This window comes from Marasmius oreades, chromosome 10 (genome assembly GCF_018924745.1).
Source record: "Marasmius oreades isolate 03SP1 chromosome 10, whole genome shotgun sequence".
Classification (NCBI taxonomy): domain Eukaryota; kingdom Fungi; phylum Basidiomycota; class Agaricomycetes; order Agaricales; family Marasmiaceae; genus Marasmius; species Marasmius oreades.
This window is the reverse complement of record NC_057332.1, coordinates 941,324-956,021: the sequence shown is the minus strand read 5'-3', so window position 1 is coordinate 956,021 and position 14,698 is coordinate 941,324. Positions and strand designations below refer to the sequence as shown.

General features: G+C 49.3%; 5 protein-coding genes across 7 annotated transcripts; 4 read left to right on the top strand and 1 right to left on the bottom strand.

Annotated features, from left to right (window-relative positions):
• Positions 1-667: 667 nt before the first annotated feature.
• On the top strand, positions 668-1,204 carry E1B28_002352 (uncharacterized protein; the record flags this gene model as incomplete). The annotated part of the gene is made up of 1 exon (XM_043159268.1): positions 668-1,204. One exon carries the CDS (start codon positions 668-670, stop codon positions 1,202-1,204), a length of 537 nt encoding a protein of 178 aa, XP_043002868.1.
• Positions 1,205-1,432: 228 nt separating this feature from the next.
• On the bottom strand, positions 1,433-2,226 carry E1B28_002351 (uncharacterized protein). The gene is made up of 2 exons (XM_043159267.1): positions 2,126-2,226; positions 1,433-2,062 (listed from the first exon to the last, which is right to left on the bottom strand). Exons 1-2 carry the CDS (start codon positions 2,152-2,154, stop codon positions 1,501-1,503), a joined length of 591 nt encoding a protein of 196 aa, XP_043002867.1. The 5' UTR covers positions 2,155-2,226; the 3' UTR covers positions 1,433-1,500.
• Positions 2,227-2,794: 568 nt separating this feature from the next.
• On the top strand, positions 2,795-4,303 carry E1B28_002350 (uncharacterized protein; the record flags this gene model as incomplete). Its single annotated transcript, XM_043159266.1, has 1 exon — positions 2,795-4,303. The coding sequence occupies one exon, from the start codon at positions 2,795-2,797 to the stop codon at positions 4,301-4,303; it is 1,509 nt and encodes a 502-aa protein (XP_043002866.1).
• A 674-nt stretch (positions 4,304-4,977) lies between these two features.
• Positions 4,978-6,344, top strand: E1B28_002349 (uncharacterized protein; the record flags this gene model as incomplete). The annotated part of the gene is made up of 2 exons (XM_043159265.1): positions 4,978-5,018; positions 5,306-6,344. The coding sequence occupies 2 exons, from the start codon at positions 4,978-4,980 to the stop codon at positions 6,342-6,344; spliced, it is 1,080 nt and encodes a 359-aa protein (XP_043002865.1).
• A 232-nt stretch (positions 6,345-6,576) lies between these two features.
• E1B28_002348 (uncharacterized protein) lies at positions 6,577-14,694 on the top strand. Of its 3 annotated transcripts, XM_043159263.1 has the most exons (19): positions 6,578-7,450; positions 7,501-7,577; positions 7,627-10,275; positions 10,328-10,381; positions 10,431-10,559; positions 10,608-10,775; positions 10,914-11,644; positions 11,699-11,767; positions 11,827-11,889; positions 11,933-12,022; positions 12,079-12,183; positions 12,239-12,322; positions 12,380-12,440; positions 12,498-12,535; positions 12,588-12,745; positions 12,796-12,955; positions 13,015-13,063; positions 13,132-13,218; positions 13,277-14,694. In XM_043159263.1, the coding sequence occupies exons 1-19, from the start codon at positions 6,648-6,650 to the stop codon at positions 13,354-13,356; spliced, it is 5,655 nt and encodes a 1,884-aa protein (XP_043002863.1). In that variant the 5' UTR covers positions 6,578-6,647; the 3' UTR covers positions 13,357-14,694. The 3 variants fall into 3 exon arrangements, with proteins under 3 accessions (XP_043002864.1, XP_043002862.1, XP_043002863.1); XM_043159264.1 differs by lacking the exons at positions 11,933-12,022; positions 12,079-12,183; positions 12,239-12,322; ... (5 more) ...; positions 13,132-13,218; positions 13,277-14,694 and having other exon boundaries at positions 6,577-7,450; positions 11,699-11,847; XM_043159262.1 differs by lacking the exons at positions 11,699-11,767; positions 11,827-11,889; positions 11,933-12,022; ... (7 more) ...; positions 13,132-13,218; positions 13,277-14,694 and having other exon boundaries at positions 6,577-7,450; positions 10,608-10,927.
• The last annotated feature ends 4 nt before the right edge of the window (positions 14,695-14,698 follow it).

The following is a 14,698-nucleotide window of genomic DNA, read 5'->3' as shown; positions in this document are numbered from 1 at the left end:
GTCCAGACCACAATGCTTGCATGCTTCCACATGGCTGAGTACATTCCAGGTCCAGTCCTCCGAGACGAACAAGTACCGGTACCAGTTCTGGAAGACAAGAAAAAAAAACCAGTGGAAGTTTGGGGGACGTCACAGGGCGGCTGAGTTTTGCTTATGTAGATTCGTACGGGGACCTGAGATGCGTCAAACGATTTGAATGAATTCACCGAATGAATTGAAGATAAACCAGGGGTACCCGAGAAAGTAAGTACCTTATACGGTTGTTATACGGTATGTAAGGTGTACGTACATAGCAACCACCGCGACGCGACGCGGGCCCTCGTATAATTCAGAACCGTTTTCATTATTGGTTGCTCACTTTCGAGCGCTCGGGCACAAACATCACCGTTCTTCAGCTGCCGCCAGTGACGGCATATAGCCACATACTAGTGAACAGCGTGGGTGAAGCATTGACACCCACATATGAGTCGCCGTCGAAGTGGTTCTTGTGAGGGTTGAAAGGATAGTCGAAGCGTGTGAACTTCATACCATCCCCCTTTCTTTTCTACCATCATCTTCTCTGCAGGATCGCCCGTCTCATCACTTAATCTTGATCCTGGAACTCCACACTGCTGAGCAGCATACTCGGGCGGCGCCTTGAGACCACAACCTTTCCATTCTTTCGACCATGAAACTCCTCTGTTTGCTCGCCCTCTTCTGTCTAGCATTTTCTTGCGTGGACGCTATACCGCTCACACTACTCGGACGTTCATACAACGCCAAAATAACATCTCTAGGAGGAGTCAAACGCGAAATCATACCTCGCTTGGACCGTGCTGCGCGTTTTCAAAGTCGTATTGCCGGTCGTAGAGCACGACGCGCTATCACTATTCCATCACTTCATTTGCGGAGTAACATCGCAGGAGACACGTCCACGGAGTCGATAGCGAATGAACGCAGGAACCAACCACAGGAATGGCTGTCCCATAGTGGCCCAGCGCCCCCAGCGGCAGCAGCACCTCCACGACCTCCACAACCTACCCAACCTACACTGTCTCCATCCCCGATTTTGCGCTCTCCTACGCCTGGTGCGACCACCGCGCCCACGGTCATTCAGGCACCGAAGAAGAGTGGTTCACTGACTCGACTTCATAAATCAACGTCTAAAAAGGAGGAAAGAAAATATGGGCACAGCGGACGCGCCATTGGTAATTTTTCGACTTGAAGTCGCTTTCAAAAAATCCTGTGTTTCTGGACTGGAATCAATTGGCTTATGATCTGAGCTGGAAACTCTTCCCACCTTTTCTCGTCGTCTTGTACTCGGCGCCGTGTACAGTATCAGGTACATATATCGGGATCCACGGGCGCCCATTTGATTATTGTAAATTAGTATAGGTATCCTTGGATTTGTATGTCAAAATTTCGGATTGTAAATGGCACGGTAGTCTCAGCTTGTATTCTTGCTCCGACGGTCCCCCCGATCTTGTCAGTCATTGTTCCATGTCACGAATACAGGTTCCATTAGGCACAACAGATCCCCACCTCAGTCGCAGAACTTGGTTTTTCTTCGGCCATCCCGAGTTCTTCACTCGTTCTCGAGAATAGGTCGTTGAATGCTTCGGACGCCGTGAGAGTTTCTGCATGCTGTACTCCTTCAACTTGCCCATTACTATCAACACTCAAAGCCTCCATCTGTTCTTCCAGCATTTCCATTCCACCTATCAGCAGACTCTTCAATCTTGTTTTCTCTGTCTGACTCATCGGCGATGTTTTCAAATCGGAATCAGCAGGAAGGTCTACCACAACGCCAGCACCCGCACAAGGGTCCCAAACTTGCAATCTCAAGACGACGACCCAAGCTTGATCAAGATCATCTAGCCAATCTGCAAGTTCCGGAACTTCCTCCAGAGTTGGTGTATAACCAGGGATGCAGGAAAGTACATCATTCGTCAGTCGAAGGAGGAATGTTGTGCGTAATGACGTGGATGGGTCGAAAGGCGGAATTTGCAAGATCATGGCAAGGAGAGATCGTGTTGCTTCAAGATAGGAACACAGATTTTTTAAATTTGAAGTGGGTTCCAAGCTACAGGGACGAGATGTCATAGCTCCACGTGAAGCTAGAGAGAGGAGAGATTGATGAACGAACCGTTTCTTGTATGCTCTGGTGAGCTTCATGAATTCGTCTTCGAGATAATCCACGAGTTTTGCTCTTGTCTGATGGAAAGCGGTCCTAGTTTATGCCTGTCCATTACTAATGGCTTCGATGGATCCGGTAGCAGGTCGTATGTTGTCACGAGTGTTTTCACAAGATTTAGCAGGCGCCAGTGTTATTTAATGTGCGGTTTAGTTCCGAGCCACCAAAGTGCCTCGCAGGGAGGACCTCTGTTCTGAAGATTTGAGAGTATTCGCACAATGTGAGTGGTATCTACTGAAATTCTGGGCACGAGGAACGAGATTAGAACACTTTCCAACAGTCGTACCCCACACTGCAGGTCTTTACCCCACAATGTCATCCTTGAATACGGAACACGTCTCTTTCTCAGGCTCGGCTTCGTACACAGGTTCGTCGGGCGTGAACTGGAACGGGATGCGTCTAGGCCATGGGCAACAAATAGATGAAGTTGAACAGCATGGTGAGCATCATCCGTGCAGTTTTCAACGTGTTTTTCAACTTGGATCCACCCTTGCGGCCGCCTTTTCTTCCCCTGTATCCGATCTTCTAAAATCAAATCGAAGCCCCTCTTTGGCAGAACGCACACAAATCCGGTACACTCTCGAGAGTGTCCAGAACGCCATCGACCAGGTTGAGGCCACTATGCGCTCACTGGAATCTGCCCTACGTCAACTGAGGGGTCAACAGGAGGAGCTGAGGATTTACGCTCAGGATCATAAAGCTATCCTTTCACCAGCACGACGACTATTTCCAGAGCTTTGGTCCGAAATATTTCTATGGTGTCTACCTGAGCACCTAGAACATCATCTGGCGAGGAGAAGCGCGGGTGATAACATTACAGATGTGTCGGCCTTAGACGCTCCCCTCCTTTTAACAAGAGTATGCTCCACATGGCGAGAGATTGCCCTGTCCGCCCCCAAACTATGGTCCAACATCGCTTATACCGTGTGTCGTCCTTCAGCGTCGAAATCTCAGTTGCAGCGACTGAAAACTTGGCTGTCGAGATCCGGCATCACACCCCTCTCAGTTGTCATCTGTAGATCGTTCTTTGACGCCAATAACCACCTCGATCACCCATACTTATACATCCCGGATCCTATTCCCCCACTCAGCGACGATCCCGTTTTACAGTTCATCTTCTCTCAGTCGCACCGGTGGGAGAGTGCGGAAATGATCCTTCCAGCTAGTGAATCCGCGCAGGCTCTTGTGCCATTGATGGATAACCTACCGAATCTAAGACGTTTGACATTTGGAATGTTCTGGAATGACACTACTGCGGCAAGCACTGATTCCCATTCAAATGTCTTCATTGGCGCGTTTGAAACTGCACCTCGACTTGAGGATGTGGCATTCGTGGAGCAAGCGCGGTTACACATAGCGTTACCCTCTTCCAACGCGTTGACTAGTCTCTCCGTGGAAGCATTGATGTCTCCTCTTGATGCTATCTCGATGCTATACCAATATACGAACCTCCAAACATGCAGTTTGAATGTCATGACTACACTTTCACTACCGACCACCCAGTTGGTTGTTGATGACCAAAGGCCCGTGCTCCAAATGCGATCCCTCACCCTTAAACTTTCCGGAAATACCGTCTGTACGTACGGGAGTTTCCTGAGCCGCCTCCACCTTCCGCATCTTTCAGAACTGCGTATCCGATCGTACAAGTGGGTTCAAGGTCAAATTATTCCGTTCTTGGAAGAACTTCCTCCAATGCGATCGTTGGAGCTGAGTTCTCCGTCATTGTCAGCGGAACATCTGGTGGAGTGTCTTGGCCTCCCATCTATGCGTACTGTCGAAGAACTTTTCGTGGGACAAGGAATCATATTTCATGTTCCATTTGTACCTAACGAACCCGGATTCGCGAATCTGTTCCGTTCGGGAAGGTTTCTCCCGCGACTTGAGCAGGTGGGATGGGTATGTTTTGGGAATGCTACCACTGGATATGATGCTGCGCAGATTGCTTGCATGCTGGGGGCGCGGATGGATGATGTTGGAGGACAAGATGAACGCAGCTTTGGAAGGTTTCGCAGTTTCCATTTGACGCTTAATAGAAAGTGGGGTGATCTTGGTGGGAGGAATGTATTTTTTGGTTTTGAAGAGTTTCAGTCGCGTGGTGTCTATGTGGATGTGCGAGTTCGAAGGTATTAGGATCTCTGCTTACGCTTACAAATGATAACCTTGGGAAGACTTGGAAGAATAGATATTACTGACTCACTCTGCACATACGGATGGGCTATTTATTCTTGGGTGCATAGCATTGGATAGCATCTGTCAACCCCAGACACGACGATGTACTCACGCATGTCTTTTCAGGAATGCACGCCTGCGACTGGTATGTATATGCCCCTTTCAGTTTAATTTGGAGAACCGCTTCTCCGCGTTTAGGTTTAGTAAATGCGCCACAGCTACTGTGCCGCCACCCGCGAGTGGTAAGTACGTTCAAACAGCAGACTGTCCGTAAAGGTTGATTCACATTCCCAAAAAGTAGATGCGATAAAAGCCGCCTGCGACTTCGCATTCCAATAATACCCCGCAGTTCTGTTGACGGGCGAAACGCGCAAGGAGTCAGGACGTGTATTATTGGTGAGCGCGTCCCCGCATTGAGGCCGAGGCTGTTGAAGCTGCAATGGACTCATCAGATGTACGCAGCTAATTAAAAAGCGCAGATCCAATAGCACTCCGTCCTTCTATAGTATTCAGTGGGAAATTTTCGGAAGTTTCTTTCCATATTTGTTTCGAACGGCGGCTCCCGATGCACAGGCCCACCAAAAGCTTCTAAACCTATCCTGTTAGCTGTGACTAGTAAGTTCAGCTTCTGTCCCATGACGAAAAGGTTTGGCGCCAGAAGAAAGTCTATAAATCTGTGAGTCCCAGGTTGTGAAAATGGTCAGAGCCCTCTTTCGCTATGCTGTCCAGCTACCCCACACTTATCGTCGCGGTGTTTATCGCGATAGTTATGGTTCATTCTCGCTCTTGTTTTCGCCTGTTCTTTGGACCAGGAGGAAACGAGAGCGAGAATGAGTCCTTGTTCAGCTGGACTCGACGAAACACACTGGTACAGCCTGTTACTCAACATAAATCATTGAAATCTATTCAGCGACTACTTGATCCCGGTCAGCCAACCGATATTGATACACTTCTCATTTCCAGATCCATTCCCAATCAGCGACTCGTTAGAGCGTTTGGACTTACCAACACGTTCGTAAGCGCTGGCACCGCTGTCCGCGACCAGTTTCGAAGGGATGCCTTGGCGCTACTCAATGGTAGAGCATCCCGTCTAGGATGGGCCGAATACCTCGAGGTAGCTCTCGAGTCCGTAAAAGCTTCACTGTCGGACGAGAGGCCCTTCGATCAATTTATTCAGATAACCACCCTTAGAATCATTTTGATCGTTCTGCTAGGGGTACCCAGTCTTCCGGAAGAGCTGAACGGTGATGATCTTCAAATCACAGCAGGTCTCATTTCGGAACTATGGGATCAGTCCAAGACCAGTTCACCCACAGACAAGGTCAAGCTCGACCTGCTCAATCTGCATCTTCGCCGACTTCTCGTGCGCGACCTCGATGCGTTCCCGAATCCTTTAGATATCGTCATACCCGCTTGGGAGACCCTTTGGAGGGTTATTGCCACTACAGTCGCTTACGTTCATGATAACCAAAGTTATCGAGAGGCTTTTGGTGGTTTACGGAACAGTCAGGACCCAGGGAGGACGTTCTCAAGCCCCAACGCCGAAGATGGGTCTAGCGTCCAGTCTATCATCACGGAAATTTTACGTCTGCATCCGCCGTCTAGGAGGATACATCGCGCAATCAGCTGCTCTCCCTTTTTTATTCCCCGAGCCTTGAAGGGAGTTTTTCGCAGCACACGCCTTGAAGTTGCTGATATTGAAGCTTTGCATCGTTCGTCGGAGATTTGGGGTCCTTCATCCAACGAATTTCAGCCAGCGAGGCATGATGAATCCAAGGAGAGCGAAGGGATAGATTCGGATCGGAAAATTTTGGCTTTCGGGAGTGGTCGTTTACAGTGCCCGGCTAAGAAATGGGCACCACTGGCTGCTGCAATGGCAGTGGCCGCGATTCTGGAGTTTTTGGAATCGGATTCGGGTTACACCTTGGTCAGGGGGGAGACAATTGGAAGTAGGAAAGGGTGGGAAGGGTGGATGATTAGGAAAATGCACGACATTGCATGAAGCGCTCAGTACTGCGGCTATGTGACCAACAGCTTTGATTAATGATTTCTTGGGTCTTTATTTGATTTTCTCCAACTTACCGCAGATATCGTGATTCCATCTATACCCCTTGTAACAGAGTTCAATATGTTTACCGGAATATGCAAACGACACTGACCGCCTGGCACTGGCTATAGTGACTGCGCGCCTTTGTTTTAAGGCGTCAAATTCGACACTGGTTGACGTAAGCTTACCTTACGACCCCAATTGGCTGGACTCTTGCTGGACTCCGGGCTCGTTGTTTTCCTCGTTCCTCCTGTCATCATGGCACAATGGGGACAACAGCCGCAAGGGTTCCAGTATCCAATGCAGACTGGATTTCCAGGTGCCAATCCACAATTTCAGCAAAACCCCCAATTCCAGCAACAAAATCCACAATACCAGCAGGGTTTTAACCCAGCATCTGGAGGTCTCCTTCCTCAAAGAACCGGATTTCCAGGACAGATGCCTCAAGGCTTTCAACAGCCTCAGCAGACTGGTTTCCCTGGACCTGGTTTCATTCAATCGCAACCGACAGGGTTTCCGGGAGGTGGTATGATGCAACAGCCTCAACAGCTTGGGCTTCGGCCAGCTCCTCCGCCACCTCCTGTACCTCCTCTTCCAAATCAGTTTCAGCAGCAGCAGAGTCCATCTCTCTTTCTTGGAGGGCAGCAGCAGGTGGGTGCAAGCGGGTTTTTGAGCCCATCCCCTGGAGGTGGTCCTGGAATGGCGCGTCCATTAGTGCCTCAAATGACCGGTTATGTGGATCCTAGATTGCAGATGATGTCAAGTACCTTCATGCCTTTGAACACTTCTGCACCATACGGTGCGGGAGGGGCACCTCAACTTCCATCTCAACAGCTCCAAGGTGGTCTAAATCTGCAGCAGTCTTTCCAGCAGCACAATCAGGAACAAAGGGGAACGACGGCACTCAAAGTTCCTTGGGCTCTATCGAAAGCCGAGAAGAAGCAGTATGATCAAATCTTCCGTGCGTGGGATGCGCAGAGTACGGGATTCATCAGTGGTCAGACTGCGTTAGAGGTATTTGGGCAGAGCGGATTGAGTAAAGACGATTTAGCTCGGATATGGTATGCCTTCTTTCTAATATTGATGAACTGCATAACATGTTCACGCTCAGGACTCTTGCTGACGTGGACGATCGCGGAACGCTCAATATCGCCGAATTTCACGTAGCAATGGGTCTTATCTATCGCAGTGAGTCAACTGGCTTAGGTTTTCTTGTTCCTCTTCTGAGATTATCCAGGGCTTAACGGAAATCCCATACCGGACCAGCTTCCTCCAGAACTTGTACCGCCTTCAGCTCGTGATCTCGACAGCTCTGTCGATCTTCTCAAAGACCTGCTCAAGAACGAACCTCACAGTACCGACTCCAGAATGAGAAATCGTTCTTTACTTTCCTCAGAATCCTCTCTTGACCCTCGACGTGATGCCACTATCTACAAACACAGTGACGAGGGCTCAGCCGAGAGTGTCTACCAACCACGTTCACGGCACGTCGACCGTAGAGCTGTTCGTTCTAGGAATGAGACCGGCGCGGAAGCCGACCTCAGTGACGTTAAACGCATGCTTGACAATATCGATCGGAGCTCTGAAGCGAATTCTTCCCGTACTGCCGAAGACGAAGCCCTCGATGGTGAGATGGAGGATCTCAAATATCGCGTCAAGAGAATTGCTGAAGACCTTGAGTACTTGTCGAGGCCTCCGAGAACAAATTCCAAGGATGATGAAAAGCGAAAGTTGGAACGTGAACTTCTTGCTCTGAGACATGAGAAACTTCCTGAGGTCGAAAGGAAGATAAAAGCCAGAGATGAACGAAAGGAGAGGGAAAAGAGACAGTGGGCTCGTGATCGAGATCGTGCAAACGACAGATTCGGACGCTATGATGACCGAGACGATCGAGACAGAGAAAGGTTTGGGTCGAGACGTTATGACGACGACAGGGACAGACCTTATTCACGAGGAGCTTACGACGATCGGTCGTACTCTAGAGGCTCTTATGATGATAGACCATACTCGAGAGGCCCTCGTGACGACCATGACCGGCCTCCTTCTCGTTCTCGAGATGACTACGGTAGACCTAGTCCAGCTCCTCCCAGGGAGAGGTCTCCACCTCCTGCGCCTATAAGTAATAGAGAACCTCCACCAGCTAGACCCACTCCTTCACCTGCACCGTCTACCAAGAAAATGACGCCAGAAGAACGAAAAGCTGACATTCAACGGCGCCTCCAGGAACGTAAAGCTGCTTTGGGTCTTATTGCCACACCCTCCGCTACACCCGTCGATACATCAGTGGAAGATCGACTCGATCAAGAAAAGAGAGAAGCTGAAGAGAAGGCCAAAGCAGCTGAAAAAGAGGCAGCGGAACGGGAGGCTTTACGAAGGGAACGAATGGAACAACAGAAGGCATTGAAAGAAGGAAAGGTCTCACCAGCACCACCTTCTGCCGTTGCACCACCGTCTCGAACTGCACCCGCCCAGCCTGTACCTCCCGCGAAGAAAGCTGCCCCTCCGCCTCCCAAACCTAGGGCTGCTCCTCGTCCACCTCCAGCGCCTAAAGCAGCACCAGCACCGCAACCACCAGCGCCAACACCAACGCCACCGGCCCCACCGGTGCAGCCAGACGTTGATGCAGAAGAGAAAGCTCTTCGTGCACGGGAAGAGGCTTTACGAAAGCAGCGTGAAGCTCGGGAAGCTCGTCTCCGAGAAATAGAGAGGCAGGAGGAGGAAGCTAGGCGTGAAGAGGAAGCCTATCAAGCCAAAATGCAAGCGCTGAAGAATAAAAATCCGACTCCTGCTCCGGTTGAACAGCCCGCCATTCCAGCTGTTCCACCACCACCACCCCCTCCGACAGTAAGCCCACCAACCGAGAAAGGTAGTACAAACCCATTCAGTCGACTCATCAAGGAAGGAGGGGTTGTATCGACACCTCCGCCTGCTGCTACTGTGACAAATCCATGGTCAAAATCTGCACCCTCATCTTCTCCAGCGCAACCAGCGCAACCAAAGGCACCTACACTACCGGCAACTCAAACTTCTGGCCTACCACCCCCAACCAGGAGCACGACAACGACTCCAACGCCAGTCATGTCACCCTATCATACGGTATCCTTGAGTCAAGATGATGACTGGGATGTCGTTGAGGAGAAAGAGGATGATGATTCAGATAGCGAAGATGAAGGTGTCAAGATTCGCAGCTTTAAGGATGATATCGCCAGTAAACTGTTTGGAAGGACTGCTGGATCGCCAATCGGTAGTACACCTGCTTCGCCAGCACCTATTGTGCCTACACCCCCGCCCCAAACATCTTCGGCGCCTCCCATACCTCCCGCGCCTCCTGCTGCACCTACGACCCCCGTCCCTCCAGTGAGCGTCGGTCCACCGCCGCCACCACCGCCGCCACCACCATCTGTAAATGCTCCACCATCCTCGGGTCCCCAAGATCGCGGGGCTTTGCTCAGCTCCATCCGGAGCGGTCTGAACCTTCGTCCTGCTAAGACTGTTGATAAAAGTGGGCCTCAGCTTGCTGGTAGTGTTTTGGGTGATAGCGCGCCTCCCGAACACATCCTGAATGCTGCGGCTTCACCCTCACCACCTTCCGAACACGATACGTTACCTGAACCCTCACCTATGGCTTCTGAATCGTCATCTACATCTACTAATCGCCAATCCGTGGATTGGTATGCGGGTTTAGCAGCTGATGCGACCAAGCAAACGTCAGCCCCTCCTGTAGCATCTGTAGAACGACTACCATCTACCCTTGAAGAGGCCGAAAGCAGTGACGATGAACCGGAGGATCCTGTCGGCCGGATCGGAAATCATACAAATCGCATTCCAGATATTCAGGTTGAAGAAGTTCCCTCAGACTCGATGGCAGATATTGACATGTCTAAGGGTAAGTTCTCGTCGTTCGCGGATGTTCTCCACTCATGTTGTTGCTACCTCAGAACTACGGGCTCGTTCATTATACGCGTTCGAAGGGGATGGTCCTGAAGATTTAAGTGAGTTGTCTAGGTAGCTCTAGTCGTTCAATTCCTCATATAACCTCAGGCTTTGCCGAAAACTTGGTCATCACCGCTCACCCATCGAAGACTGGGGGAGACTGGTGGTATGGTACTCTGGTTAGCTCCGGCAAGTCTGGTCTCTTCCCCAAGACCTATGTACAGGAGATTCGACCAGGTAAGGGACTTTCATGTCTTCATTGTATCCTGGACTAACATGACGCAGTGACAGCCAAGGCGATTTATGCATACACCGCTGAAAACTCCGACGAGCTCTCAGTCTCAGAAGGTGAAGAAGTGACTGTAGTAGATCAGAGTGACGATGAATGGTGGAAGGCCGAGCAAAAGGGCGTGGTTTTGATTGTTCCCGCTGCCTACCTAGAAGTTGTCGAGGGTTAGTCACTACCTCATATCCCCTAGTTCTCTTCTATCGGTTATCCTCAAGACAGACAGGCTAAAATTGATTTTTTTTCTTCCCTTTTATCTTCACATGTATCGCCGCAATAAATTTCTATTTCTTTCCTGGAAATAGATTTACACGTTGCATTTCATGCAGCACGCCAGCCATATGATGGAACAATGATGGGATCCCGCCCGCCTCCCACCACACCGTTACAACCCGAGGTTATCTCACCTAATCATTCCAGCGATAAGCCAACCGTGAAAGTACAGACGCAAAAGGACTCTGACAGTGATAGTGATTCCGATTATCTCTCCTTTGACGGGGGCGAGAGCGATAGCGATGCGGAACATGGACAAGAAACGAAAGAGGACCGTACCGCTCGGGAACACGAAAGACAGATGGTTCTTGAAGCCGCGGGTCTAATCATTAAACAGGACGTGAAGTCACCTCTCATCAGAAGAAAAAGCAAGCGTAGACCTCCTCCTTCAGCACCACAAAGACTGTCCATCTCTTCTTATAAAGACCTGCCATCCGTTCCCGATGACGAACCTCCCACTGACCATATTACACACCTCAATGACGCGTTTGACCGATACGAATTGTTCAAACAAGCACAGCTTGACTCTAACCGATTTTCTGTCGCTTCTTCTGTCGAGACTGGGTCTTCCTCGCCCTCCGCGTCCGTATCAACCTTCTCGATTGCTTCGCCAACTCAAGGACAAGGAGAGGGACGTGGTTTCCTTGGTTTCTTAGGTCGAAAGACGCCAGTTGAAACTGAAAAACGCACGCTAACAATATCAGGTCCTATACATATTGCCAGCGAAGAGACGACACGTTCGAGCAGCCCAGCGTTTGGAAGTGTGAGCCTCATTGGGTTCTCGAAACTTGCTGAAACACTTACCAGAAAAATTTAGTCCTGGGCCAGCTTGGTGGATAAAACAGCGTTAGATGGTATACCATCTGATGAAAGACGTCGTCAAGAGGTGCTTTTATCTTGAACTGCATACTTTGAACCTGACCCCAAACTGTTCCCTTCTGTCAGACAATATTCGAGTTAATTGCGACCGAAAGCGCCTATGTCCATGATCTGCAGCTCATTGTAGAGGTAAGAATTTTTGCGACGTGGGGTTGATTACTTATCTGGCTAGGTCTTCTATTCGAGTATGATACCTCTTCTGGACACAAAAGCAGTCACCGTGATATTCGCAAATATTGAGGATATATTACTCACTAATACGGTAGGAAATACTTCCATTCTTCTCAATCCACGGCTTCATCCGGTTGCTGCGTCTAGAGCTTTGTTAGTTCTCTGGAAGAGAGGCAGAAGGACTGTCGACTGTACATCGACAAAATCGGGGATCTGCTTCAAACGCATCTACCGAATATGACTGTATATACGGTCAGTAAAGAACGACCGAATACGGCGAATTTGATAACTGACCTACTCATTCCAGGAGTACTGTGTCAATCAGTTCAATGCCATTCAAGTATTGAAGTCGCTTCGAGATACAAACCCTGAACTGTCTTCGCATTTAGCCGTCGGTCACAGTTGATTTGAGCTGACGGTGCTCGCCTCATAATCACTTTCCTTCCAGAAACTCAGAGATGACCCTTCGACCAGAAACCTCGACCTATCCAGCTATCTGTTGATACCCAGTACGTGGAGTCTGATTAAGGTTTTTGAGCATAATAATATTAAGGATCCACCGTCAGTGCAAAGAATAACGCGATATCCTCTACTCATTCGACAGGTAATCCCGATTATCTTACAAGTGGAAAAATCACTCGATGTCCGGGTCGTAGGTTCTTCAATATACCACCGAATCTAGTGAACAAAATGTGGTACGGAAGTCTTTGGAAGTGGCTGAGAAGCTCTTGGACAGGATCAACGAAACAATTCGGGATCAGGAAGGACAGGAAACCCTCAAGAAGGTTTCTCAACACTTGTGGATCGGTCAAGGGTTCGTTGTTTTGCTCGCTTATTCTGACATCACTGCCAATTCTTCCTCAGTCGTTTGGATTTGACTGCACCTACCCGGCATATGGGCCCACGAAAGTTAATCAAAGAGGGAGACCTGATGAAAGCCAAGAGTGGTCGGAAATTACATGCTTTGCTCTGTAGCGACATTTTGGTCCTTGCCGATGCTGCCGGCAAGAACTTGTACCGAATGGCGAGTTTTATTTCTTGAAAAAAATTCCGGCACGTTGAGCTTATCTACCACTTCATTAGCCCATTGCGTTATCGGAAGCTCAAGTCAAAGATCTCCCTGGTGCGAGAGGCAGGTGTCGTCTTCTTGTTTTTCAGTCCTGCGATTCAGAGACACGCACTCATCCCCTACTCCTGTAGATGATCTTGGATTCCAATTGACCCTGCCCTACCCACGAGGTGGAGAATCTATAAATCTTCGAGCTTCCTCAGTACGAGATTGTCAACGTGAGTTTTCTCTCTACAACTCTTGCTACGTGGTTCTTAGCCCCAACTTTGGCGTCAGTATGGATGGAAGCTATCGAAAACGCCTGTCGAAAATGTAAAGAAGCAGAGCGTCGTGCTGCCCGTAAATCCCGGGGCTGAGTATGACAATATAATGGACTCCGGAGCGGATTTGAAGTCATTTTTTAAAGGGAACTTACGAAGAGTTTTTATAATCCGATATCTTTCATTTATCAGCTTTAAAGCCCATGTTACCACGATACTTCAACTATGTGATAAATAGGCAAGTGCATAATTCATATATGTGATATCTAGTAATACTTCAATAAACGGATGACATGCGAGGTGCAGGCGAGAGTTAGATAGATATCGAGTATCAGCCACAGGTGACTTTCCGAACGAGAGCGGTCTCCAGAACCGACTTGTTTTTGACCTTCACTGCGCCTGCTGATAAAGGTTTGAGGCCGTTCCTAGGCGCATACTGTACTTCCAAAGCCAAGGCCTTTGTCAGGATAGGTTGAGGGGGCAGACAATGTGCGATGTATCGAGAGATAGAGAATCAGACGGTGAGTGGAAAGTAGTATTTCAGTGAACTGTGCGTGGTCACTCCTTTTACCACGACGTGGGATACAATAAGACGTTAACAACCTGGTGGGTGTTTTCGGTCGGGGCGGTGACAATGACAACGAGAGTTGAAGAGCAAAACATGTAACACCACGGTGGGAGGTATACTGAGAATGGAGTCCCTGGAGGTTTTCAGCTTTAGCGATCCGATAGCGGTGGAAAGATCCGGGATTTCGATGCAGAAAGTTCGTTGCCGTGAGTGCCCAGTCTTCTTGCCCTTGGAGTTGCTGTAAAGGAGAGGTTCTCTTCCAGTGGTGTATCGGTTGGCTGGGATATAGAGTTTAGCATCAAGTTCAGGTAGAGTGCAGTCATACGTCATTCGACTAGCTGGTATGAAATCGTATGTGAAACCGTGGCATGGAAGGTCAAGAATGGATCAATTGCATCCACTCTACCAGCCTGGGCTTCGACAAAACCGACTATTGGGAAAACGCAGTTTCTAGCTAATGCCTCGCAGGCCTGGAAATTCCGTTTAGACACGAGGAATGGCGGTTTACTCACTAGGGATAGCGTAGCTTTTCTTGAGGCGACCATCATAGGCTGTTTGTCCTCCATTCGGTCCAAAATTCCTTCTGAGACGTGGCACTGTGTTGTCTTGGTACGGATGTATGGAGAGAAAAATGGACATACAGAGCTCACGCTACCGATGAATGTGGCACGACTGAGATGTTCGAGAAAAGAGTGGAATGATAGATATTGTGCTCGGTGTAGGAATGAAGACGATCGTGGATGTATGAAATGGAGAACAAGGGTACGAGCCGGGAACAAACGTTGGACTGTTATTGTGATGCATGGTGGCTCCGAGGGGTTTACTCAGATGGATGTCTCTGAAGATAGTGGAATAAAAGGACGTTTATTT